Source organism: Antedon mediterranea, chromosome 5 (genome assembly GCF_964355755.1).
Source record: "Antedon mediterranea chromosome 5, ecAntMedi1.1, whole genome shotgun sequence".
In the NCBI taxonomy this organism is placed as follows: Eukaryota; Metazoa; Echinodermata; class Crinoidea; order Comatulida; family Antedonidae; genus Antedon; species Antedon mediterranea.
Genome location: NC_092674.1, coordinates 3,930,483 through 3,958,169, shown reverse-complemented (window position 1 = coordinate 3,958,169; position 27,687 = coordinate 3,930,483). Strand labels below are relative to the sequence as shown.

The 27,687-nt window shown below is 35.4% G+C and overlaps 2 protein-coding genes across 3 annotated transcripts; both read left to right on the top strand.

The window, feature by feature from the left end:
- On the top strand, window positions 1-27,687 carry LOC140049103 (uncharacterized). 2 transcript variants are annotated; one of them, XM_072093930.1, is made up of 11 exons: window positions 1-60; window positions 17,897-18,434; window positions 18,931-19,434; window positions 19,875-20,306; window positions 20,723-20,818; window positions 22,883-22,948; window positions 23,643-23,706; window positions 24,745-25,259; window positions 25,557-25,619; window positions 25,739-25,771; window positions 25,937-27,687. In XM_072093930.1, exons 2-11 carry the CDS (start codon window positions 17,918-17,920, stop codon window positions 26,506-26,508), a joined length of 2,862 nt encoding a protein of 953 aa, XP_071950031.1. In that variant the 5' UTR covers window positions 1-60; window positions 17,897-17,917; the 3' UTR covers window positions 26,509-27,687. The 2 variants fall into 2 exon arrangements, with proteins under 2 accessions (XP_071950031.1, XP_071950030.1); XM_072093929.1 differs by having other exon boundaries at window positions 25,736-25,771.
- On the top strand, window positions 13,411-15,391 carry LOC140048860 (uncharacterized). The gene is made up of 2 exons (XM_072093662.1): window positions 13,411-13,442; window positions 13,627-15,391. The coding sequence occupies exon 2, from the start codon at window positions 13,904-13,906 to the stop codon at window positions 15,389-15,391; it is 1,488 nt and encodes a 495-aa protein (XP_071949763.1). The 5' UTR covers window positions 13,411-13,442; window positions 13,627-13,903.

Sequence of the window (27,687 nt, the reverse complement as noted above, 5' to 3'; positions counted from 1 at the left end):
TCCAGAGTAAACAAATTATGATAGGCGCCAAAGGGTAGATTCTGTACCAACGATAAGCTGGTAATTATCCTGCGGATTACTAGAATAATGAATTAATCAATACTACGTTCAAACCTTGTGTATAACTTGGGAACTTGTGTAGAGACGTTCAGGGTTAGCATGTGCCTAGAATAACAAGGCCATAATACATGGCTGCAGTCGCGTGCTCAAGTTAGTGTTTACCGACCGACCAATAATAATAATAATAGTTCATTCTTATATAGCGCATATAAGCAAGCTCTCAATGCCCTGAACATTATTACCCCAGTCAATCGACCAACCGACCGACATAGTGAGCTGTAGAGTCGCGTTGCACGCGACTAAAAGCGTGGTAGCATAAGGCCAATTTACACAGACGAGCGGTAACGGTAAGCGGTAATTGTAAGCGAAAAACCGCGTGGCTTTTTCCATTTACACAGCGCGCGGAGTTCGCGAACGGAGTGGTGGAAAGTAGGTGCGTGTAGGCCTCGAGGCTAATGCAGTCACTGCTGGCCTGGATGTGAATGACTGTCAGTAGGCCTAGCACACACAGACCTAAGTTTTATAGGGAATTGTTGCCTAATAACATACTAAAATGTATATTTTCTTTTCACTATCCTTATACGAACATTAGTCACGTCGTAGGTGTTTGTATTTCTGAATAAAAAGAAGTTGCAAACTAGGCTAGGCCTACTACGGCACTCGTATATATTGTCGTCTTTCACTCGACGGACGCAAAAAAAAGTTGTTGATAGATGACGTCATATCAATCATGTCGTTGGTTGGCCAGAATCCATAAATACCGCGCGGTATTTTCACAAAATCGAATCTGTTTCGATCCTGAGCGGATTTCCGCTCAACCGCTCGTTCGCTCCGCGTTCTGTGTAAATGGTCATAAGAAATAACATAGATTCTATTTTTGCGTTTTCCGCTCAACTTTACCGCTTACCGTTACCGCTCGTCTGTGTAAATTGGCCTTAGTAATAATCGCCTTACGTAAACGAATAATTCGCATTCCTATTGTTAAAATACAGGTGGCATAGCCGATATACGATTTTGCACAAGCTAAGAATGAAAGAAAACGAATACTGTAAACGTATGGCCTATACACTTCAAATTTTAGAAGGTTATAACAATATATGGAATAGCCGACTGGTGGACTAACAAAAGACAATAAATACAGACTTGGAGCAAGTCTACCAAATATCAATCTAAAGTGGTATAACATTCTATCCTCAAGTTCAAGTTCAAGTTCAAATTTATTGTCAAATACACAGTAAATGAAATTTGCCTTCCAAGGTTCAAATTACAATAAAAATAACAACAGTTAAAAACATACAATACTATACAATGGATAAGATAATATATAAGAAAATATGCTATGTATAAAACATTATGAACAGTATAAATATTAAAATACTATATAAAGAATAAAATATAAAACGTCTCAAGTTATCTTTTAAATTGCTTGTTGTATTGCCTGATTGCACACGGAAGAAATGATTTATTATGACGCTCAGTCTTCTTAATTGAAGGAATCATCCTTCCGGATCTACTGAAATTTATAAAGTTAAAAAGAGGATGAGACTGGTCGTTAATTATACATTTTAGTTTTTTCTTCATAACCTTATCGCATATATCATGGATAGATGGGACGTTTGCACCTATTACCTTCTTAGCCATTTTGATTATTCTCTGTAATTTATTTGAGTTATACTTAGATAAACTATTTAGCCATACAATACAGCAAAATGTTAATATGGACTGTATCATAGCCTGATGGAATAGAGACAGCGCATCTCTGCCAATCTTAAAGTTTCTTAATTTCCTTAAGAAGTACAATCTTTGGTTTGCCTTCGCATAGACTTTGGCAGTGTTGGCATTCCATGACAGTTTTTCATCTATCCATACTCCTAAATATTTATGTTCACTAGTTGTGCGGACATCATTATCTTTGATATTTAAAGGTATAAGTTGCCTCTTAATTTTACGAAAGTCAAACATAAGTGACCGCTTGTGCAAGTGAACATCCAATCAGAGACTGCCACTTGCTACATACATAAAGATAAAGAGCGTTCTGCATGTTTGGGTATGTTGCTTTGTCAATACCACAATAATAAAACTATACACAAAGATGTGCTATAACTAACTTTAATAACAACTCAAGTCAAACGAACAATATGGCGGTCTACGCACGTTGTTTCTCTTTTTCTCCAACTCCATACGTCATACGTATGGGCGGCCTTAAGAGCCTCACACCTCCTCTTAGATCCAAAGTGCTTATGGCCATTTTGGATCTTCAATCAATCTTGCAGGGGCCTTAATGGTGCTGCGCATATACCTATGCCTTTCGGGTCCACTGGTACAAAGCCAATGGATTGCGGCGTACGTTTACGTATAAAGCGTCGGTTTCTAACTAACACCCTTCCCGCCGATGTTTTGATGAAGTATCTCCTGTTTGGTTTTATATCAATTATTGTTCCATAAATGTTAAACAGTTTATCTAAATGATTATATACTGCAATATGGTTATGAAGCTTTAAATCGGACAGTTCTTTGGTGTGAAGATCAAAGTATTGTTTCTTTTTCCCCTTCCCCTTTTCCAAGATAATTTGGGCTTCCTTAATATCTTTCTGGGAGTCGGCATTAAAGGCACGATGGTGCGTTAGTAGTGTATCCTGAATAGGTCGTCCAAATAACTTTATAGCAGGAGATAATCCATCTTTCCTACATGGAATATTTCTGTAGTGCAAGAGCGCTTTTGCTAACTGTTCTTTGTCTGGTAATGTATGATTTGAAGATGATGAGCGGATAAGCTTTTTCATGGATTTGACTGTAGCTTCAGCTTTCCCATTAGATTGTTGGTGATAAGGTGAGCTGTATTTTATGGTGAACTGCCAGTTATTAGCGAACCAAAATACTTCAGGTACACCAACATTACAGAATATGTCCCTTAGCTTTTCAGTCGTAGCTGCTGTAGTAGTATTCTTACCCATATCTTCAATAATTGGCCAGTCAGTTAGGCAATCAACCACGATCAGATAATTTCTACCATTCACAAAGGCAAAATCTGCTGCAAGTTGCTGGAAGGGTCTGGTTGGTTAAGGTTTCTGAATCAGTGGTTCTCTGGGATTGACAGGTAAGTTATCCTGACAAAACTTACAGTTTGAAGTCATGTTCTCGATATCTCGATCCATGTTCGGCCAATATAAAATCATACGGGCCCTGTCTTGAGCTCGTCGAATTCCAGGATGTGCATGATGAAGCTTGTCTAACATGATTGGTCAAAGGGCCTCTGGAACAAATAGTCTGCATCCATATACAAGAAGGTCTTGTTCAACTGACAATTCAGCTCGAATACACCAGTATTTCTTTAGATTATCAGGCATACTCGTCTTCGTTGCTGGGAAGCCATCGGTAGATATCATTTGTTTCAGTGTCTGATATTCATTGTCATCATTTGCGGCCTTCAATATTTCGAGCAATCTGGCATTATCAGCGTCCACACTGTCCGTGGCTGCTCGAATGGCAGCCAATGTAGGTATTGGACTAGATCCTTGACCGTTGAATGCTAATTGTTCAGCTAATTCATCTGTACTCGAAGGATTCGCATGTGGGTAACGTGACAGTGCGTCTGCTGCGTAGTTCTAGTTTTAAGTCGTTGTAATCTGACGTTGACGATTTCATCTAATCTATGAGTGTTCAATATAGGAATAAGCGGATGATGATCAGTGACTATTTGAAAATGGTGCAATCAGGGCCGTAGCCAGGATCTGTCAAGGGGGGGGGGGGGGTTCGCACACTAAGTATTTGGTACACCCCCATACCTACGGGCCTGGCAATCCATCTAAAAACATATAGCATTTCTGTGCTGCCCAAGCAACGGCTAACATTTCAAGTTCTATCACTGCGTATCTGCTTTCTGCATCTGTCAGATATCGCGAACCGGCCTGTACTGTTTTCCACTCATCACCATCATGTCTTTGAGATAGAATATAGCCAATGCCATGTCTGCAGGCATCAGTGGTCAATCTCGTTGGCTTTTTAAAGTAAAAAAACGCCATTGTGGGTGCTACAGTATAGAAAGTTCATTCTTAACGTTATCAAAAGCTTGATCATGAACAGCATTCCACATGAATTCGTTCTTTTCAGATAGCAAGGGTCGCAGTGGAGTCATCAGCTCTGCGATCTTACTAGTCGAGGAGGCAAGTTGGTTTACAAGTCCACTAAATGCCCTCAAATAAACTGAATATCTTCTTTTTTAAGACAAAATGTATAAATAATCATGTTAGAAAAACAGTATCGCTTTTTGATGATGAACAACTCTAAAATGTATAAAGGAAATGTTTTTTTTTTTTTATTTTGTATCTATTATGTTGTGTTTATTGTTTTATGTTTTTTATGTAAAAGGGTCCTGCGAAAACAGAAGTGTAAACTTCTCTATACAGGATCCTTGCCATCATTTATGCTATGAAACTGTATTTATAAACGATGAGTAAATAAATGTGAATTGAAGAAATCTGATCTGGAACTGGGCTTTGGAAATTTACTGATCGCTTCCATGGTTTTAGGACCAATCGAATATCCATTACGTGATATTTAAGGTGAAACCTGCAAAGGCAACTGTAGTTTTACATAACTGTACCTTATCAGTTGACAGCGCAATATGGTGTTGTTGACATCTCTTGAGATATTCTGTAACCACTTTCTGATGCTCTTGTCTGGTTTTACTGAAAATAACCACGTCGTCGACTATGCGTCTATGATTAGTTAAGCCTTGAAGCGCCTCATCCATTCGACGATTATAATGGTCCGAAATAGATGTGATACCATATGGTGCTCGCAAATATTTATACCGTCCGAAGGGAGGTATGAACGTTGTACAAGATTGGCTCTGTTTCTCTAATGGAATTTGGTGATATCCTTTCAGCGCATCGATTACAGTAAAGAACTGAGCATCGGATGCAGCAATATCTGCTACAGCTTCCTGTGGAGTAGTATGAGGATAATACTCGCGTTTTACACTTTTATTTAGTTGAGATAAGTCAACACACATTCTGATTTTTTCAGTGTTCTTCTTTGGTGCAATGACGATTGGAGCACACCAATTGGAATATTCAGTAATCTTGACAATGATGCCTTGGCTTTCAAGCGTTTCAAGCTCTGCTTTCAGCTTATCATTGTAGGCATACGGTATCTTTCGTGGGGTGCTAACACAAAATTGTTTAGCATCATCTGCTATCTTGATTGTGAATTTTTCACCAGGCATCGAGCGAATTATACCATCAAACACGGGTGTCACGAAACCTCAGACCACGAAAGCTCAGACCCCCTAAGACCTAAGATCACGAAAGCTAAGACCCAACACCAAGATTACAAATACTAAGATATACTACAGATTAAAAACAATACTTGTTTATCCATACATAATTTTAAACACAGTAGGTTTCATTTATTACCATAAATATAATTTAATACTACCGCAAAACATAGATAAACTCACATTATTTTCGCCCGTTGAGTAAATGTATATTTTTTCTTTACAACAAACAAACTTGACGGGTTGTTTGTTGGTATATATTTACTCCATTGTGTTGCTTCAGAGGATGTTTTTCTTACGCACCTGCCTTTCTTGTATTTTGACTCCAAATTTGTTGACTAACTTTATCCTGAACACCACACTTTAAAATTAGGACTTATAAGTACTTTCAGAAGGAGAAACACATAATAACAAATAAATAAATCCTTTAAATTGATGATTTTACAGATGTGTTTCTTTGTATACTGTAATGACAATGTAACTCCTCGAGCTCCCCATGCTCAATGTTTTTGTTTCTATGGAGCGCCAAAAGAGCAACAATAAAAGTACAAGTATAAAAACAGAAAGAAAACGAAACAAAAAAACTTATCATGATTTTTAAATTAAAATTTATTTGCCAGTATTTATTTCTTCGTACTTGCATGATTATACTATTATCATTACAATTTTAATTTTACATTGTTCCATCCACACTGTAGATGGACTCCACAGAGTTTTCAGCCCTCTATATAATTTTTGCTCTTTTGACGTTCCATAGAAACAAAAACATTGAACATGGCCCATCCATGGGGTAGGCCTACTGTACTGTAGGCTAGTCATTTTGTGTGCGAGAAAAACGTCTGTAAAATCATCAATTTAAAAATGTATTTGTTACTTTTTATGTGATTCTTTTTCATGAAAGTGCCAATTCTAAGGTGTGGTATTCAGAATAAATGTTGGGAGTTAAAATACAAGGCAGGTGCGAAAGATAAATATTTGTAATCTTAGGTGTTGGGTCTTAGCTTTCGTGATCTTAGGTCTTAGGGGGTCTGAGCTTTCGTGGTCTGAGCTTTCGTGACACCCCATCAGACACTTCTGGAAATTCCTTGGACAAGTTAGTCAGATTGAAATGTGGCGCAGCAATTGGACTAATGTTAGTAACTGATGCAACGTTTGCGTGACACAGTGGCTCAGGGTAAGCTGGTGAGAGAAATCCCAACTGCTTTGATGCATCCCATGATAAAATAATGTCATCGATGTCATCAGAAAAATAAATCGCTGTGGCTAAAGATACGGTACCGTATTCTAACTTCTGTTTACTAAAGGTACGGTAAAATTGCATTACGTCATAATCAGCCAATGGGGTTCTGGTACGTGTGTGACGTCATCATATAAGGATTTTTTTTCATATCGCGTCTGTTGTATGTAGAGAATTCCTGTCGCCGGCTGCGCCAGGCTGCATGGATGTGTGTGCGCTGATGAGGGTTTTATTTTTATTCCAAATGGCCTTTAGGTCTATGTTTTTTATTAAACTTTGTTTACAATATGGTGACCATAAACAACAAGCAAATGCGGACAATAAAGGGGCCCTCAAATACTATGATTTTTAGACAGTAGCCCCAGGGCTGAGTCAATCATCAGCGCACACATGCAGCTGGCCCCAGCCTGGCATCGCTTTCCCTACACACAAACAAACTCATATAATGAGGTTATAGTACGTAGTAAGTAGGCCTAGGCCTCTTTTGAAACGGTTTTCTGTATTCTAGAATTAGAATCAACATGTTTTGGCTTTTTAATAATAATAACAGACGTAGGCTACATTTAGTTTTTGTCACACACGACGGCGATAATAGCGATAAATGAAGCATAAAGAAAATGCGGTTGATACTGTTTTCGCGATATGAAAAAAAAATCCAAAGTCCTTATACGATGACGTCACACACGTACCAGCACCCCATTGGCTGGTTATGACGTAATGCAATTTTACCGTACCTTTAGTAAACAGAAGTTAGAATACGGTACCGTATCTTTAGCCACGGCGAAAAAATAAATTGTAACACTCACGCAACGTTCGTCGGTTGAAACGATTAGTGGTAATTTTCCTGCAATCTGAATTCTGCTACCTTCGACAGTTTCAGGTCGTATTTTGCAAGGGATGAGATTCTCTACGTGGTCATTAATTTGTTCGAGCAGTGATGTAGGAGCGAGACAAATATCTGAACCGGAATCAGGAAGAGCAAGAGCGTCTACGGCATGTTCCCTGTGTGTTATCATTACTGTGGTTCGAGGTGCATGTGTAAACTGATCGTACTGACTGCACGTATTGATCCGTATCGCTCCATTTTGGAGCTTAGAGCGGCATACGGTTGAAAAATGTCCGCGTTTCCTACACGTATTACGCGTAGCATCTGCAGCGGGGCAGTGCTGCCTTCCACGTTGGTGGACCTTGCCACAGTAGTTACATTTATCATTATTACTAGAAGATGGTTGTTGCTTACCCTGCTGCTTATTAATATGCTGCTTTTCTGTTTTTTTACTGTGATGTTTTCTCATATTATTGGACTTTCTTACAGCCGCAGTAGTGCTTGTCTGGTCTAGGCTTAGCTGTTGAGGATTTATTTCATCTCTTCGTCGTTTAGCAGCCTCTAACGCACGTACCGTTGATATGGTTTTGGTCAAATCCAATTTGTCAATCGCTAAGAGTTTTTCAACAATTGTCCCTCGATGGTCTGATCTCTTATGGCATTCTTAGCACATTGATCATTTTATTTTTTATTTTTTTTATTTTATTCAATTTCCAGGTAACATACAAAAATCATAAAAAAGGTACGGCATCATTCAACAAAACAGAACAAAAGTACTATCAGCACCTGCGGGTAACCAAAAGTGGATCAGTTCAAAAGAACTGCACTGTCGAGTGGCTTTCCCAACTAATAGTACGGAAAACGCAATAGACATAAAAACACAGTGATAGTCTAGATGAATTCGATATCAGTAATACATTGTTTCAAATCCCTTCTAAACCCCCCAAAGTTAAACAGGACTTTGTTACGAACTTCATGCGGGATACTTTCCCATATTCGAGGGAAATTAACAAACAGGGAGTATTTAAATGCATTAGTTCTAGCATACATGTGTTTAAAGGTGAGGGACTCTGGATACCGAGAATTAATTGTAAGGTATTCAAATATATCAAAATCAATTAAATTATGCAAACACTTAACTACAAAAATTATACTATGAAATTTCATTCTTTGAACCATATCTGGTAAATTTAGTATCTTAAGCCTGTCAGTGAAATCGCCTTCAGCACACAATTTAGTAACCCGTCTTAATGACTTGTTAATAGCTATATTATGTTGTTTTTGATGTGGATCCCACACAGGAACACCATATTCAATAACAGGTCGACATAGTGCATTAAAAAGTCGTAGTAAAAATTTCGGTGTCATTGAAACCTACAAACCGTTTGATAAACCCAAGCATTCTCATACAGTGGGAAAGCCACTTCGCGTTTTGACCGTTAAATCGTGTAAAATCGACTTACTTCCGCATTGACGATTTTGAAGCGCCACCTATCGTTGAAAACTGAAACCACGATGTTTCGTCGCCTAGTAAATAAGTGCTGTTTTATTTTAAGCTCTCATGAATATTTAAGAACCGCCCAACATTACCTATTATGGTAAAAGCATTTCCTAATAAGTATAATTGAATAACCAATCGGTTTCCTTCAAAGAAACCGAAGCTAATACAATACATTCGGCGACTGAAGTCGGGACTCGTGACATTTATAAATGTGGTACGATTTGACTACTGTTTTGTTGTCCATTTTCTGAATAGTCGGAGGTGCATCCCAACAAATTAAAAAAATTGTAATCAATTGTTTTATCAAGAATAATATTAGTTTAATCGAGTATGATATATTTCTATCCTGTTCAAAATGTGTTGGTGTATTCTCAGGCTTCGAAAGGTAGGTACATTTTCTAGCTGTGAGCGTGGTTTCGGCAACGCGAGACACGTGTGTCAGTATAGGAGATAGCGAGACGTGTGTTGTACTGTGTTGATGCTGATCCGATAGTCGTTAAGTTGTACTGATTACGAGTATCATTGGTCCTGGCCGGCCTATCCTGGTGATCTGATCCCCCCCAAAAAATACTTTTTTTCAATCAGTATTAATATTATTATTTTATTTTTCATTTATTATTTGATTTATTAGGCTCAATAGATGCCTAGCTAGGCTACTAGTAGGCCTAGATTATATAAATAATAATAGTAAATACTGTAATTTAATTAATAAAATACAGCTTCCATTTGCCTTACTTTTATGTCATCATATAATATTATAATTATATATACAACCAGACATTAACATTTTTTAAAAATAATATTTATTATTTTTTCTGACACTTTCAGGAATCGTTGATGATGCAGAGTTCTTTGTCTTTGTGACTTCAAACTGAAAGTGAAGTGGATACTATAATTTAATTATTTAAAACAAAATGTTGAATTACAAATATATAATATGTATGTTGTTTGCAGAGGATTTAGATGAATTACAATACAAATATTTATGTTGAATGCAAACCTACTACACTATACTCTGTAAATTATGTTATTGTCATGTGGTAGACCTTAAAAATTGAATATTTATTGTATGTTAGGCCTATTTTATATTTTATTAATAGTAATACTGTATTAGTTTAATATTACTATTAATTTATATTTAATACAGTACTAGTTTGTACATGTTTTTACCCCAAAAAAATGAATAAATAATGTGTTATTCAATCTAATTGCTTGTTTGTTCATCAATAACAAAACAATTGTAAGCAAGTATATAACAGTTCTTGTTAGCCGCTTATTTCAGGTCATATTATTAATATTAGCTAGGCCCGACGCGCCCGATCACAACGTCACTAAGTGACTTTCCGCCCCTGGAACAATCGCTCGCTAATAGGGCTAGGCCTCGGACTCGTATAAAAGCTATTATAATAGTTATGATAAATATTCCTCAACTAAAATGTATACTGTGATAAATAAACAAGTAATAATATACGTTGTATTGGAATGTATTTATTTATATGAATTCTTATACGCGGACAATTATAAACATCGCGTATATCGTTCGCTATAAATAAATTCATAAACACGATGACGATGTGTTTACAAAATGGCGGTTTCGCTAGTTTTCGATGGAACAAATAGTGGTACCTTTAGTTTGAATAGTCGGAGCTGCATCCCAACCACCGGATTTTGTATCTTAATATCGTATTCTGTAGATTATTAATTTTTCTAACAGGGATTTTAAATTCAGGAATCTGTCACTGAGAAAGGAGTGAAGACACTTTAGGAGAGATCCACATACTCCCATGTTGTGCAGTTTCTTGATTACTAAATCATGGGGAACACGGTCAAAGGCCTTCTCCCAATCAAGGAATATTGCATCAATTACAGGAGGTTGTCTAACATCCATTGTTTGTGACCAATCATGATATAACGCTGAGGCCTGTGTAATACACGATCTACCTGGATAAAACCCGTGTTGCGTGGGACTTATAAATCCAAAAAATTGAAGATGAAAAAGAATGTTATCTGCTATAATACGTTCAAAAACCTTACCTATAATAGAACATAGCGATATGGGTCGATAATTATTAACATCGTTACGATTACCTGACTTAAAAATAGGAGTGACATTCGCGAGTTTCCAATCTTTTGGTACAAAGCCATCCGTTAATAACTTGTTAAACATTTTGCACAACACTGGGGCAATAATTGGAGGTGACATGGATAACATTTTAGGTGTAATCCCGTCTGGTCCAGGGGATTTGTTGGGTTTCAATGACAACAGAGCCTCGAAAATAGTTTTTTCAGTAATATTAATGTTATTAAGGGGAACAATATCTGGGTGAACACAATTACAGATCTCATGGTTAACATTGAAATTACGATTAGGTTCGTTAAAGTTTGACGCAAAGAATGTGGAAAATGCATTTACCGCATCGATATCGGAAACCAAGGGTATACCGTTAAAAACTAAGTTTTTGACTTGTCCAGTCTTACGCCTAGTCTTAACATAACTAAAAAAACGTTTGGAGTCACCATTTACACAGGCGATACTTAATTTCCTAATATATTGTAAATGAGCTTGTTTTGTTAGGTTTCTTAATTTATTACTAAACTTTCTATATTTGTCCATCTTACTTGGGTTATGAGGATGACGATAAGCCTCTTTTAGCATTCGTTTCTTTTTACGAGCCATGATAACCATTTCTTGAGTTATCCAAGCTGGCCTGTTTCTTTAAAATTTTCCCACATTTCCTCACAGTCTGATTGTTCCAGGCACAGTCCCCAAGGAACCGCCCCCAACGTTGTAAAAAGATCGTCATGGTCACATTTACTATATTGATAATAATATCTATCTACAGGTTTAACTTTACTGAATCTAGCGTTAATATTAAAATAAACCCCAAGTTGGTCACTTGTACCGAGACCGGGATGACTTCTGAAATTACATACAATGTCAGGGTTATTGCACAAGACCAGATCAATAATGCTACTTTTGGTGTTAGATACACGAGTAAAAAAATCAACAAATTGTATAGTATCAAGTGGAGCAATAATTTCTTTAAATTTCTTATAAACTAAGGGACTATCAACACCGTAATCATAATTAAAATCACCAGTTAAAATTATACCACAGTATTTAAATGCGTTCTTCAAAGCTAACAGAACACCACCACCGTGTCTTGAACGGTCTTTTCTGTACACAACGAATGAGTCTGGAAACAGTTCCGTACTATCAATAGAGGAGTCCAGCCACGTTTCTGTGACAATCAAGATGTCCAATTCATCAATTTGATCTGATTGATCTCAGAAATAATGTGCAGAGTAATGTCATCAAACAACTAAATAGAGCCATTATGTTGTTAAATAAGGAAATTCAAATAGGTCCAGATATGTGTTTGTTGTACCGGTACAGCTAATCAACTAGCGAGCCAGTGTACTACACCGTACTACAGCAGCTGGTTTGGCGCGAAATGCAAATCACGGCGTGATCCGGAATTCCTTAGTTCCGATGGCACAAATACATCAAAAAACATCTTAAATTCACGAAATTGGACCACAGATCAAACATAAATACCATCAAGAATAATAACGACTGGATACATCCAAAACACCAAAGCAAAGTCAAATTCACTAGGAAAAACTGAATTCCAAACACACTGAGGAGCACGATTAAAAACACGTCCGTGTCGTTCGAGTGGTATTTACATTTATACATTTTATTTTTTATATTACAGAAGTTGCATTCGAGCACAAGGTCGCGTGGGCTAACAAGGTAGTCGTCAAATTCTTCGCCAGGTTTTTGTACCCTGGATCGAAACTTTTTCCGTTCAACGGATTCGTTCAGTTGACCTTGAATATGCGTTTCCAACGCCGTAATAATGTCCGTAGGTGACTTGAGCTGAGCCTGAGTAAGGCTTAGGTTCATTAAAATATTCATAGTGTCAACAGAAAGGCTCAAACTGAGCACGTTTACCTGTGCTTGGTTGGGCTGTTGATCAAGTTCAGTGACAGCAATGTACGCTTCCCATTGAGTTTTCCATACACGAAACTCCGACAGTCTGTCGCTCGCTAAATCTAGCTTGGGAGGCTGAACTTTGATTGCTCGCAGTGCCATTTGGGTATGTTGCTTCTATACACAAAGATGTGCTATAACTAACTTTATTAACAACTCAAGTCAAACCATGGATTAAAGAATAGAAGGATATGCATCGACGTGAGATCAAGGGTTCCTTGACTCTCGCCGACAGACCGCGGACCACCCACAATGTTATCAGTTTAATTAACCGCATGGTAACAACGAAACGGTCGCGTGCCTAATATATTGTTTACTGCACATGTGCAACGATATTTAACCTTGTTGGCTACGCTTCTTTCGCGCGTTCTTTGTGTAAAGTTTGACTTTATATCTTGTTTAATGGTTTAGCGCCCTCTCTAGTTCTAGATAATAAGAGTTGGTCAGAGGTCATGTTGACCATGTGAATCTTTGAATTGGTGATTGATACGCACATCTTAAGAGAATTCCCGTGAAATACAACCTTAATGTAGACGTAATAGTGTAAGTTCTTTGAGTAGTGCATTCACTGTATAGCACTTTGATATTATTATATACTGTAGCTCTAAGGAGTTTTTTGTCTAGTTTGCTTTTGGTAGCTTTACAGTGGTGTAGGCCTAGTAGGCCTAGCTTTGTTTTAGGCTTAGCCTTTAGATGCTTGTGTTTATGTAATTTGTTATTGTTGCAGATTTCGAACATCTGATCATTGTTGAATTAAAGTTGTTTGGAAACGTTAACGTGTGACACGGGTCTTCTTTACATTCGAAATACTGTGTTCTACGTGCACAGTGAGAAGTGACAGCACTCTGCTGACCTGTTTATGAACCTGCTCATCACGCACTCAAGTTACCGTTCTTTCGGTGTGATACCAATATTTGACTGCGCCAGGAGCTACATCCTTGTATTACTGTATACACAGAACTGTATTCACTTGAATCACCGACTTTAATTTTATTCTATAAAACATGGCTGACCCCGATTATAAGAAATTGAGACGTATTGCCAAGGGACGTTTTACAAGAATTTGTAATTCTATCGTCGCCGCAATTGACCAGAATAAAACAATAGAATATGTACATATGCTGAATGCTGACTTGAAGGAAGCCTGGAAATCAGTAAACGATCGACATGAATCAGTAGTTTTACAGTCTGCAAAGGACGAAGAGGAGAATGAGAATTGGATTGGCCAACTAGAGAAGACATATGATGAAGTAAGAGAAATGATACTTAGACACAAAACACGCATTAATGAACAGCACATAGATTCCGAGGCAATTGACAGAAGGCATCTGCAGGAGGAAGAATTCCAAATATCAGCAATGAGAGCGAAAAACGTTCGTAGCATACAACATGATGATTTTCAACAACTTTGCGATCAGATAATCCAATTGATTAACAAGAATTCTGTTGAGGGTGGTAAAGCTGCAAGGGCTGACCTTGTAAAATTGATGGAAGACGTAAAAACTGCACATATGCAATACGTTTCCATGCTTCCCAATGAAGAGGCAATAAATGAAAATCTGTGGCTCCAGTCAGTACGTGATAAGTACGGCGAGACCAGTAGTGCTGTTGCTATATTTTTGGAGCACCTCGACAAAAGCAAAACTCAGAAGACAGTAGATAAAAAGAGAAAAGGCGGTATACAATTGGAAAAAATGCGATTGCCAACCTTTGACGGAGATGTAAGGGCCTACCCTAGATTCAAAACAGACTTTCTAAAATTCATTTTGCCTGAGACCACAAGGGATCAAGCAGCTTTCGTTTTGCGGAAATCTCTTGGAGAAAAACCTCTACAAGTTGTAGGCGCCGTAGATGATGATATCAACGAAATATGGAAGCGATTGGATGAGCGGTATGGCGACCCAATAAAATTAGCAGATGCCGTTATGGATGACTTTGAAAGTATCGACTCACTCAAAGACGGAGACGACAAAAGATTTGTTGAGTTTGTCGACATCATCGAGAGAGGTCATAATGACCTACGGAAATTAGGAATGGAGAAGGAAATGTCCAACACCAGAGTGGTTAGTGACATTGAGAGGAGATTGCCACCTGCTATTCGAAGAGAATGGTCAAGGTCATTATATGATGAAAAAGCAGTAATTGATAGAACTGACAGATTTCCTGCCCTTCTTAAATTTTTAGTGAGGGAAAAGAAAAGTGTAGAATACGAAGTGTCGGGAGTGAGATCGAAGCCGTCTTCGCGCTTTACCATTAACACCACAAACATTGAAGAGAGAAACGACGCACCCAAATCTGAAAACAACAAGAACTGCTTAGTCCATGACATGGGCCAGCATACCACGCCTGAATGCCGGGCTTACATTGCAATGAACCTATCTGACAAAACACAACTTGTTAGGGCCAAGGGTGCATGTTTTGGCTGCCTAGTAAGAGGGCATCGTATAGCTGAATGCAAAATCCCGAAATCCTTTGGTGGCATGATGTTTTAGCGCTAGCAACAATGGCGACGAACAATTTATACGACGACGAATGTAATTATAACCTTTCTGATGAGGAATTGTAGATGCTATAATTGTAATTAGTATAGGTTTCTGCCGCGATTGATCTACGCTAATGTTTTTACAATAACTATTTGTTGTCTCAGCCTAGGCCTACATGTAAAATTACAAAATCAGCAAGGATACTAGGACTAGGCCTAAACCATATGATTTGCCAACATTGATACTGCCTAGGTAGGCCTAGGCTAATCTTAAGTGTAGTAGATACAACGTGTAATCATGATCTATATACTCACCGTTGTCTTACTTCTTGTGTGAATAATAATAGGTACGGGTGTCACGAAACCTAAGACCATGAAAGCGAAGACCCCCTAAGACCTAAGATCACGAAAGCTAAGACCCAGACCTAAGATTACAAATATTTATCTTTCGCACCTGCCTTGTATTTTAACTCCCAACATTTATTCTGAATACCACACCTTAGAATTGGCACTTTCATGAAAAAGAATCACATAAAAAGTAACAAATACATTTTTAAATTGATGATTTTACAGACGTTTTCTCACACACAAAATGACTAGCCTACAGTACAGTAGGCCTACCCCATGGGCCATGTTCAATGTTTTTGTTTCTATGGAACGTCAAAAGAGCAAAAATTATATAGAGGGCTGAAAACTCTGTGGAGTCCATCTACAGTGTGGATGGAACAATGTAAAATTAAAATTGTAATGATAATAGTATAATCATGCAAGTACGAAGAAATAAATACTGGCAAATAAATTTTAATTTAAAAATCATGATAAGTTTTTTTGTTTCGTTTTCTTTCTGTTTTTATACTTGTACTATTATTGTTGCTCTTTTGGCGCTCCATAGAAACAAAAACATTGAGCGTGGGGAGCTCGAGTATATACAGTATACAAAGAAACACATCTGTAAAATCATCAATTTAAAGGATTTATTTATTTGTTATTATGTGTTTCTCTTTCTGAAAGTACTTATAAGTCCTAATTTTAAAGTGTGGTGTTCAGGATAAAGTTAGTCAACAAATTTGGAGTCAAAATACAAGAAAGGCAGGTGCGTAAGAAAAACATCCTCTGAACCAACACAATGGAGTAAATATATACCAACAAACAACCCGTCAAGTTTGTTTGTTGTAAAGAAAAAATATACATTTACTCAACGGGCGAAAATAATGTGAGTTTATCTATGTTTTGCGGTAGTATTAAATTATGGTAATAAATGAAACCTACTGTGTTTAAAATTATGTATGGATAAACAAGTATTGTTTTTAAGCTGTAGTATATCTTAGTATTTGTAATCTTAGGTGTTGGGTCTTAGCTTTCGTGATCTTAGGTCTTAGGGGGTCTGAGCTTTCGTGGTCTTAGGTTTCGTGACACCCTAATAGGTACTGTACTTCGTTTGTTCGTGATTAAGTTTGCCCTGCGTGTACTTTTCAAAACGACCGCTAGGTAACGTATCGCAACTATACATAGCCAGCCAATCCCGGATCAGGGATCGCTGTTTTCATTCAATTAGACCCGGTGATTGGATGTGATGTGGATGACATAACCACTAGCCAATCACCAGGCACTACAATTTAAATATAATCACATCGATAATTAAGGAGATTTATGAAGAAACCACTGCTTAGCCATATATTAAAAGCACGATTGTTGTATGGGTGAACACCGGCCACGCTAACAACATACATGGTCAAATGCATAATTTAATATTCTATAGATTAACGCAATTTTTAATGACAGAAGATGGCAGGCAAATAATGATAATTCAACTATAAAATTTGCATATTTTATTAATAATATTACCAACTACTTAAAATTACCAGTCGTAAGAAAGTGAACTTTTCGTAGTCCGATTGTGATGAAACTAAAACAGAATTATTCAGCAATATATTTTTGTTGTCAATTAATCATCGACGCAGACATGTCAATAGAACATTCAGACTGCGCATACGATTTCTACATGATTACGTTTTGGTCTCAAAAAATGTAACAGTTGATTCGCAGCGTTTTACAGAGGGCCGCGGTTAGAGACACGGAGTTCAATGAACGTGTTTGTTTGATTGGCAGCAGTGCTTTAGTATAGGCAAGCGCGTTGTAAAATCGTTTGATGTCACCGTCGATGCATATCCTTCTATTCTTTTATCCATGGTCAAACGAACAATATGGCGGTCTACGCACGTTGTTTCTCATTTTCTCCAACTCCATACGTCATACGTATGGGCGGCCTTAAGGGCCTCACACTGCATTTCGCCTACTAATTAATTATTATTTTACTGTAAAACTATCGTAACGTAACTGATAACTTAAATTATAAATAAAAGTGACAGTCATATTAACGTTGTACTTACTTACTCTTTTACCAGTAAACATATTGTACGGTAATTTCTATACTGTTTATTCAACCAATGAAAATGTTTTTCATTCAATTCAAAAACATTTATAAATATAGTTATATTCCATTTTGTTTTTGCAGGAAACAAATTAATTCATCGAGATGGCTAATCTTGAAGATAAGTTTAGAGACTTAAAAAGAGAAATTAGTAAATTCTATGAGGGTCAAAATTACCTTAAGTTGAAATTCCTCCTATTCGACCATGTACCAATAGGAGATCTTAGCTCTCCAAAGTCTCGTGCACATGATTTATTAAATGAATTAAATATTACACCTCATGATGTAGGCCTTTTGTTGGAGGTTGCCAAAGTATCCAATAAAAGAGGTGCTGAAGATCTAATTACTCAGTATATGGATGGCAACCATGTGCAAAATACAGATAGAGAAAAGTTATCGTCTTATCGAAAACGTCTGTATGAGGCCTTGATACTAGTTTGCTCAGAAGGCGTAAATTGTGTTATTTCATACTATGAGATAAAGCACCTCAAGTTTGACAATATATGGGATGTAGTGTTCGAACTTGAGCGTACTACAAAATTAGATGCAAAGGATACAGACACAATACAGAGATTTGCCAAGTGTCTTGGACCTCGAGCAAAGAATATTCTATTGGGCTTAGGTATGTGTTTATTTAAAAATAAATAAATAAATAATAATAAATAATTTATTATTCAAATCAAATAAACATTTATTTCTTTCATATTCATATTTGAGTAAAACATTATAATTTCTGATATTTTATTTTTTTTTACATACAGTAAATTATAATGTATGAAAAAATGTGTCCCCCCAAAAAAACAATGAAGATTAATTAAATTAGATTTTGAATATAGGCCATTTTGTAGTTTTAATAAAGTTATTCATTACTTATAAAATGACTAAATAAATGGTTAAATTCAACCAAAAATCCATTGGCTGGCAGCAATTTTGGATCAAATTGGATACCTACCGGTATTATTTGACATTAAAATGGCATATTCAACAACAAAAATTGTCAATAATTATTTTTTCAGGGGGACAATACATCTTTAAGAAGATAAGAAATATTCGTAAAAAATTTTAACCTGATCTGTTTCTCAGATACAATATTGGTAATTCATTTTGATTTTTTATAGCAATGTCTGATGTTGGTTTTGAAGAAACTCTAGTCACCGTCTCAACTTGGTATGATAGAAAGAGGCCTCTAAGGATGCTGAAAGTTTTGTATCAGGATCATATTGAAGATTGTAACTTGGATAACGCAAATAAAACAAAAGAATTACTGGATGAATTGATTTCTTCTAGATATCTAAGTTCAACAAATCTTACAATTCTTCATGATACCATAAAGGTAACAAAACAGTTTGGTGCAATCTTTTTCCCTATCGCAAAAGAAAAACCAATATCAACATTTACTCATTTTAGACAACGAATTCTAGATCTTGGACATGCATTGAAAACAGATGAGTTGGACAAAATTAATCAGGCATATAATGATCCTCCAAAGAATTATGAAGATAATTGGCATCTGATAATGGATCTAGAACAAAAAACAATTATCTGTGAAGAAAGAGAAAAACTTGAACAATTTATTCAAACTTTGCGACAACTAGGAATACCGGAGAAGCCTCTTACCAAAGGTAATTGTGCGAATTTGCGCACTATGGATATATTATTTTGTGTTCCGAAAATAGTATAAATTTGGAGTAAACATTTTTTTTTGGTACAGTAATAGTAATTGTAACAACACATTGTACCATGTAGGAATACTACCAAAGTGAAATAGGGCATCTGTGAACACTGAAACATTAGGTTTTTCCTATCTTTTTTTTTTCAATTTGTAAGAAATGCAAGAGTTATTATCTTACAATTTTTAAGTCTCAAAATGTCATAATAATTACAACCATTATGGACTTCAATGGTCGTTTAAGGTCAATTAACATGTATTGTGTAAGGATGTGCAGTTCATTTATTGGCACTAGGAACCTTTCAAATACTGTAAATGCCAACGTGATAGAGAAATCACCCGATCTGAGTTAAAATCTAGTTAGTGTATTTAACATTATTTGTAATTTTAAAGGTGCTGACATACTATTAACAGTAAAACTGGAAAATCCTGCCGCTGAAGATCGAACATCTCCAAAAACTGACATTGGTCTATCAGCACAAAGAAATACCAAGAATATTCTACCACCTTTCGAAATAACTCAACTGTCAGAATTGGCACCACAACCTTGTGATAAGAAGCAGCCATTTTTTAAGAGTTGTTATCAGTGCTTTCGTCGCATTGGCTTTCAACTAAATGATATAGTATTCGGAAGTGTAATGTTCTATTTATCTGTCATCGATCCATATGCCCTTGTGAATCTTTGGAAACTGCATCTAAGCCGCAAACTTCTTGAAGATTTAGCAGGCATATTAGTTGCAAAGGAAGATGGGCAAGAATTTCTTAAAAAGTGGACGACACACATTGATAAACATGAATTTGAAAAGTCACTACATAAGCTAGAAGGTGAGAAATAGGTCCCTGTGCAACGTAAGCATGAAGTGTACACAATGTATGGCTTATTTAATGAGACTCATCCAAACCACTTCAAATTAATTAGATGAAGACTAAACATTGTACAAAAGATGAATATTAAAAAAAAATTTTTTTGCAAAACTATCGCTCATTTCACATCACAAAATGTGAAAACTACAGTAGGCCTTGTACCACCAGATCATCCAAGTCACTTTCAATTAATAACATGTTGATTACTACAGGTGTTTGATTTGGGTAAGATGTGTTTTTTACACTCTTTACACACCTATTTAAATTTTATTTTTATAAAAACATGGTAATATCAGGAACAGAAAAAAAAATGGTTGTGCAAATTGATAAAGAGACTAATATAAATATTTATCAGTTGAATTTTTATTTCTTTATAGAGGAATCGGGTGAAACATTTGATTTGGCCAACTTCCTCGAGGATAATGAATGGGGTATTGTTAGAGAAGAGAAAGAACTTGTAAAATCAGAAACAGGTGAGTCTCTAGATTCTTCTCATGTATATATGTTACATCCAAGGAAGTAAAATACAAGAATTCAAAATGAAATTAATAACTAGATATAGCTTTAGCTATAAAGGAATATATGATTTTCATTGTCATTTCATTTATTTTAGTTGATTACAAAAATAAATTTTAAATATTTATATTTTATTTATTTATTTTTTATTCATCCTTTACTTTCATTATCAACGTGGCTAGAATGACAGAGATGAGATATTCAGTACTGAGTATTAAAGCTTTCTTAATGGATATTACAGAACATTGGATAAATGGATGGATTGATTCTGGGAAATACACTGGTCTAGTTTAGATCTTTAGATCTTAAGAAGGCTTTTGATACCATGGACCATATTATTTTACTTACAAAGCTGAAATATTTTTCTTTTAGTGAAGGTGTAATTTTAGTTTGAGAATTACCTCAACTATAGATGTCATGTAACAAATATTTGGTATAACCTCAAATGTTCGTAATAGTGTGTTTCAGATACCCCATGGTTCCATACTTGGGACCTTACTTTTTCTTTTAAATGTCTATAGGGAGTTTTCGCACGAGCCCGTAAATGTTAACTTTAACGTTAAAGTGTGTTTTTTCCTTATACGAGGAATTGAATAATCAATCACCTTATTTGTAAAGCAAAACAATTTTTCTATGTAGTCAAAATTCAACACTTTCATCCATTGATTGGTACAGAAGTATACGCATTATGATTGGCCAAAATGTTTAGAAATACTGTTTGAATTTAAACATTGACAAAGATACTGATGACGCTGTCTGTACGTTGTACAGTAGTAATATAAGATCGTAAGCCCTTTGATAGAAAATCTTTACATATTTTCTTATCTGCTCTTAAGCCACGTCATGTAAAACCTTGGGAAGTTGTGAACATCCTAAATAAAATAAAATGAAATGTAGGAAAGCAAGTGGACCAGACATAAGATATAATTTCTGCTCGTTTTATTACAACCTTCTCATTTGAATTTATCCTGTATCGTTATTTCGTCTTTTCAAACTTCTACTACACCTACCTACTGATTGGAAACATTCCAACACTGAATTGCTACTAAGAAAGTCCTTCTTGCCACACTTGAAGGTGTCTACATCGTTTACTACATTTTACTGCCATTACAAGTAAAAACTAACAATTGTTTGGCTGATATAAGGGGAGGAGGAGCTGAATTGATTGTAATATTAAAATTGACAATCAAATTCTTAAAAGAGTAAAATGCTGTAAACACTTTGGGTTGGAAATGGATGAAAACCATACGTGGAAAAATCATGTAAAGGCAAAATACCTTTTACCAGGATTTTATATTATTTAAGAAAGGCAAGCACACTTGTTTCTAAAAAAATTCAATGTGACCTATATAAACACTAATAGCTCTACAGTGTTGTCTGGGCCATTGCCATTAGTAAAAAATGCTTTAAGAAACTCCAAATTCTGCAAAACCGTTCTGCCAAGATTATTACTAGGTCTTCACGGTATGACTCTAGCACACAAGCCTTACAAAACCTTAACCTAAATCTTCATCAAAGAAATGTACAATACAGAAGCAATAATTATGTATATAAAATCTTTAGTTTAAATGCTCCTCTATATCTTTATGACCGTTTTCATATCACAGAAAATAAACTATAATACTAGAAAAGCTAATAGTAGAAACTTTAGCATTCTTAAATTTAAAACAGACAGTGTTTCATTTTATGGCAGTAAGCTCTGGAATAACATTTCAGATGATCTTAATATATTAATATATTTAAATCTAGTTGAACTGCATAAATTTGATTTTAGAGTTATCCCTGAAATACCGGGTTGGTGTCCGGCTGGGCTTAGTTTAGCTTTTTAAATTAATGTTTATTTTTATATTTTCTCATTTCTGTTACTTTTTCATTTTGTTTTTTTTTGTATGGCCTTGCACTTAGGCCTATTCTTGAATTTCATTTTCCTCATATTTGTACGAGAATCTATTAATAAAAGTACTGTACATGTTCAATTTTTAACACTAATATGATGGTATTTGTTTGTTCCTTTTACATAGGCGGCAAAACAGAAGAATTGCCGATCAGTGATAGAGAAGAGATGAAACTTGTTAAAGCAGAAACAGGTGAGTCTTCGGATTCTGAACAAAAAGCATCCTTAATTTCTGCTCGTTTTATTAAAACGTTCTCATTTGAATTTATCCCGTATCATTATTTCGTCTTTACAAACTTCTACTACATCTACCTACTGATTGGAAACATTCCAACACTGTTGCTACTAAGAAAGTCCTCCTATGCCACACTTAATGTCAGCCTTATTTATTTGTTGCATAGGTATGCTGACAATTCTTCTACACTGTCTTTCACATTTTGTTCACTGGTTTTTTAAAGCCTTCTACGTTCCAGATTAATTAATATGAATGTTTCATCTTTAAATACCGCTTGGATTGCTGACTTGCTTAGCAGAAGATTTTATCAAGTCAAGTAGAAAAACTGTATGATCGGGGAAGAGTTAAATTACAATTTTAATTTAACTCTTCCCTGGTATGATTGACTGTATTTATAATCAATCAGTTTGCCATAAAAGTTAGCAAACCTGAACTGTATAGTCACTGGTTTCCAAATCCCAAAAAAGTAGTAGCAGTAGTTGTATTTTATCATTCATCAACATTTTTATGGGACTATATATTTTTGTTATTTGCAATTTGTGATGAAAATTGTATTTAATTATAATAAAATATTTCATATTTTTTATATTTTGAGCAGTGTGTTTTTCTACTGTACTGTACTGTGATTTTTATTATTTTTGCATGAACAAAGTTACCACTGTATTGACGAGGAAAACTCAATCAACAGATTTGCACAAATCAAGCATAGAGCAAAGGTAATGTACAGTTGTAAATCCTAAAAAAGGCTACAACATGAACCTAAAATCAAAATACGTAGGCATATCTACTTTGAGGCCATAAAACAAAAGTTATATAATATAAATTATGTAAGAACAAAATTGAGTAAATCGCGAAAAGAACTGCTAGAATCTGTTTACTCAATGGCATAGAAAGTTTGTAGGCCTATACATACTGTTTTTAACCACGTAACGTAACTCTGTTTACTAATTAAATTTAGTTAGTGCTCGAGCACAACATTATATTGTTTACCGACAAAAAGGTTATAAAACAAGGCCATATACATGGCTGCAGTCGAACCGACCGACTTCAGCAGTAGAGTCGCGTTTGCACGCGACTAAAAACTATTTAGAATCTATGACTAACTATGGGTGTTTCCGGTTAGACTTTAGCTCCACGACCGATAATAAGGATTCCTCAAATTATGTGTGAATAAGAATAGGAACTAAACTAGGTACATTGTTTACGGTCACCATCTAAAGCATGTCTTGCTTTGTTTAGTGTGTACATAAACGCAAACATACAAAATAAACTTGTTACTGCATGAAAAAGTTATTATAGAGTATACAATATCATCATAAATAGTTGATAAAGCCTATAGGCCTACAATTTTCAATATTGTTCCCAAGTGATTGATAGGCCTACGTGGTTGCTGCAATAAATATTTTGGTTGATTGAAGCTTGGCTTGGTGAAGAAGATCCTGCGGAATTTACTTCATCGGGTTATTCGAACCTTTCTGAATGTCTCAAGAGTTGGTGACAGACACCGTGGGATTGCAATCATCTACAAATCAATCATAGCAATTTGATAAACCTGCTACTTCCTAATAGTTGGCCAAATATTCTATAACCGTCTTTTGTATATTTCATAATAGGCATGGCAGTTCCAATACTAGATAACAAACTGGCAAATTATATCCATAATTCCTGTACACCGCTCTTGCACCACCACTATGACTACAATCCTGATCCTGATCATCTTATCATTTTTATCACTTTATTTTACTATCCGACAGAATGGGAGATGAACAAGAAAACAAAGATCGCTTTGCAGAATTTCTTAGAGATCTTAGTAACGAATATGAAGGTGATAAATTCCTATTGTTAAGATTTCTTCTTTATGATTATATACCCCTCTCACTGTTAGACTTTAAAGGTATCGATGGGTTGGATTTATTTTATAAACTCCAAGAATCGGGGGACATAAGATACACCAAAATAAACCTTCTATCAGAAATTGCCGAAGTGACAAATTTGCAGTCAGATAAAGATGTCATAAAAGACTACACCAACGATGCTAAAAAGGGAAAGGGACTTTCACCTTATCGAAAAGCATTGTATGAAGCTCTGATGGCAGTTGGAGATGATGATCTGCGCAAACTACGTGCTTCCTACAAACTAGGTCACAAAGGCTTTGACAATATCTGGGATCTGGTATTCCACCTGGAGAAACATGGACGATTAGACTCTACAAAAGTGAAGATAAAACGGTTTGCAAGTAACCTTAACTCAACAGCAAAGAAAAAATTAGGTGTGTATAAAACAATATTTATCTTTAATTTAACATAATTCAGTTATCTGTACGTATAACTCGTGTATGTAAGAACACCTCTTTTGGTAACGATTATTTTTATATTTTGTACTTTTTATATAATTTGGTGGGTAACTAATGATTTTGGTTGACTGATTTTGATTGATGTGCTCAAACAATTAACATATTTACCAGAGGCAATATGATATTTCCTTGCTTCATGCAAGGCGTATTTAGCGTGTAAGAAATTTATTTTAAAAAAATAGTTATTTATATATAAATGTATTATTATTTCAGGTAATCTGTCAAAACTTACAGTGACTAAAGAACAATCACAATCGACGTCAACAGCAGCACAAGGTAAACTAGATTGAAAAAATAATTCATATTTTACTGTTATTTTTTTTTTATTGTAGGCCCATGTTTATTTTAAACTTTAAATATTCAGTGATGACAAGATTTTATTTTTGTTTTAGCAGATCTGAACGAAGATGTGACATCAGCACTTAAAGGTAGTCTAACCATTCTGTTTAACAGTTTTAATTACGTTTATAATGAATAGAGGGCTACCTATTTGTATTAGTATTTAATTTATTTCTCCAATATAGGCCTACAATAAGTAACCTGTTCCAATTAGTTACGTCACATCACAACATAAATCCGTTCACTTTCTTTAGAGTTAGAATCCAAGGAGTTTAATGTCATGCTGTCAAAGACATCACAATGGTACCAAGACAGAGACAAAATAACCATGCTGAGACTGCTGTTCAAGGACATTATACAAGATGCAGAAGAACACAAATACGTATCCAGCTTGTTCGATACTTTGAAGGTTTGTGGAGATCTTACGCGTACAAACTACAAAGTTCTAATCGACATGGTGAAAGTGACAGATACTCGTGGAGTTGTAGAGGATGTGAAACTACTCAGTGACGCAAACAAAGACGGTGAAATTACATCATTTTCGGCCTATCGACAACAACTGATGGGACTCGGGAAAGCACTTTCGAAAGATGAAGCAAAACGAGTGGGAAGTGTGTATGAAGTGCCACAGAATGCGTATACAGATCAATGGTCTTTAATCATGCATCTTGAAAAAACAAAGAATGTATTTGCTGATGGTGCGAAAGAATTAGTTAAAGACCTTAAAGATTTAGGTCTACACCATGTAGCTTCTAAACTGATAACAACAAATAAGAGAAGCTATAGTCTAGATGTTCCGAAAAGTAAGAAAAAGAAAAAACGTTAAGAACTGATTAGGTAGGCCTAAAAACGTGGGAGGAACTATATCGATGTTTGAGCATTGGGGTTGGAATAAACAAGTATGAAGCCAGACAAAGGGTGGTGTCCGGGTTTCTCTCCCACAATCTTCCATCAATTGTTTTTGACATAATAAAAGTAGTGCATCCTTTAGGAATTAATTGTAACGTAAAAAGTCCTTGTACATTGCTTTGGTGTTTTTAGGTAGTTATTTTTAAAGTATTTGTTTAGGATGGGTAAGTGGGCTTGGCAATCTTTACATAAATCAATTTATCTGTCAATCTATATATGTATCATCAAATCAATAAATTAGTAGTTACTCATTAATTCCTTTCCTACGTTAGGCCTAATCATTTAAGGAAAGTAGGCCTACTGAACAAAAAAAAACTGAAAAAAATCACATTATTATTATCACGAAGGGCAGACAAAAATATAGTAATCGCTGTTATAGGGACCTACGACAAAACAATGTGAATATATATTTGAATTAAATTTTGAATTGAACTTCTCGGATCCAATATCTGTTATTTGTTTCGTTTTTATAGTGGGACTAACATTCTATAGATTTAAACGCAAAATAGGATATCAAGTTACTATCAAGAATACATAACCTCAACTTATCCTGTGTCTGTTGGAGGAATTTAAATAAAAATAGTTTATGTAATGCAACGCGTAATTGTACTGTCGTACAGCGCCATCTTGTTGGATTCTCAGATTGAATATATTAATAATATTTTGGAGTGTAATAATAATAATGAATATAGATAATTGAAAAAAAAAATAGTAAGTCTTGAATAATAATGAATGTACAATCTGTTTCAGTCTTGATCTTAGTATCATTCAGTTTTATATTTTTTCTCTAAAACAAATTATTTGTAATCTATTTATTGGACCGTATCCTAGATCAGTAATTGTTGTTTACTCTACAAGTGACTTTGTAACTTTGATCTGATGTAGACTAGGATAAGACTCCTTCTTAGCCTAGTTTACACCAGATCAGTAATAGTTTGTGGTTGTTTTGTTATATCAGTGAAACATGTGTTTTAGTAGGCCTACATTTTACCCTGTCAGATAGTTCTTTTGGGATTACGAAAAAATGTATTCATGATTATACAATGTAAAGATTACATTAACTGACATATTCATGTTGTAGAAATAAATATTATTT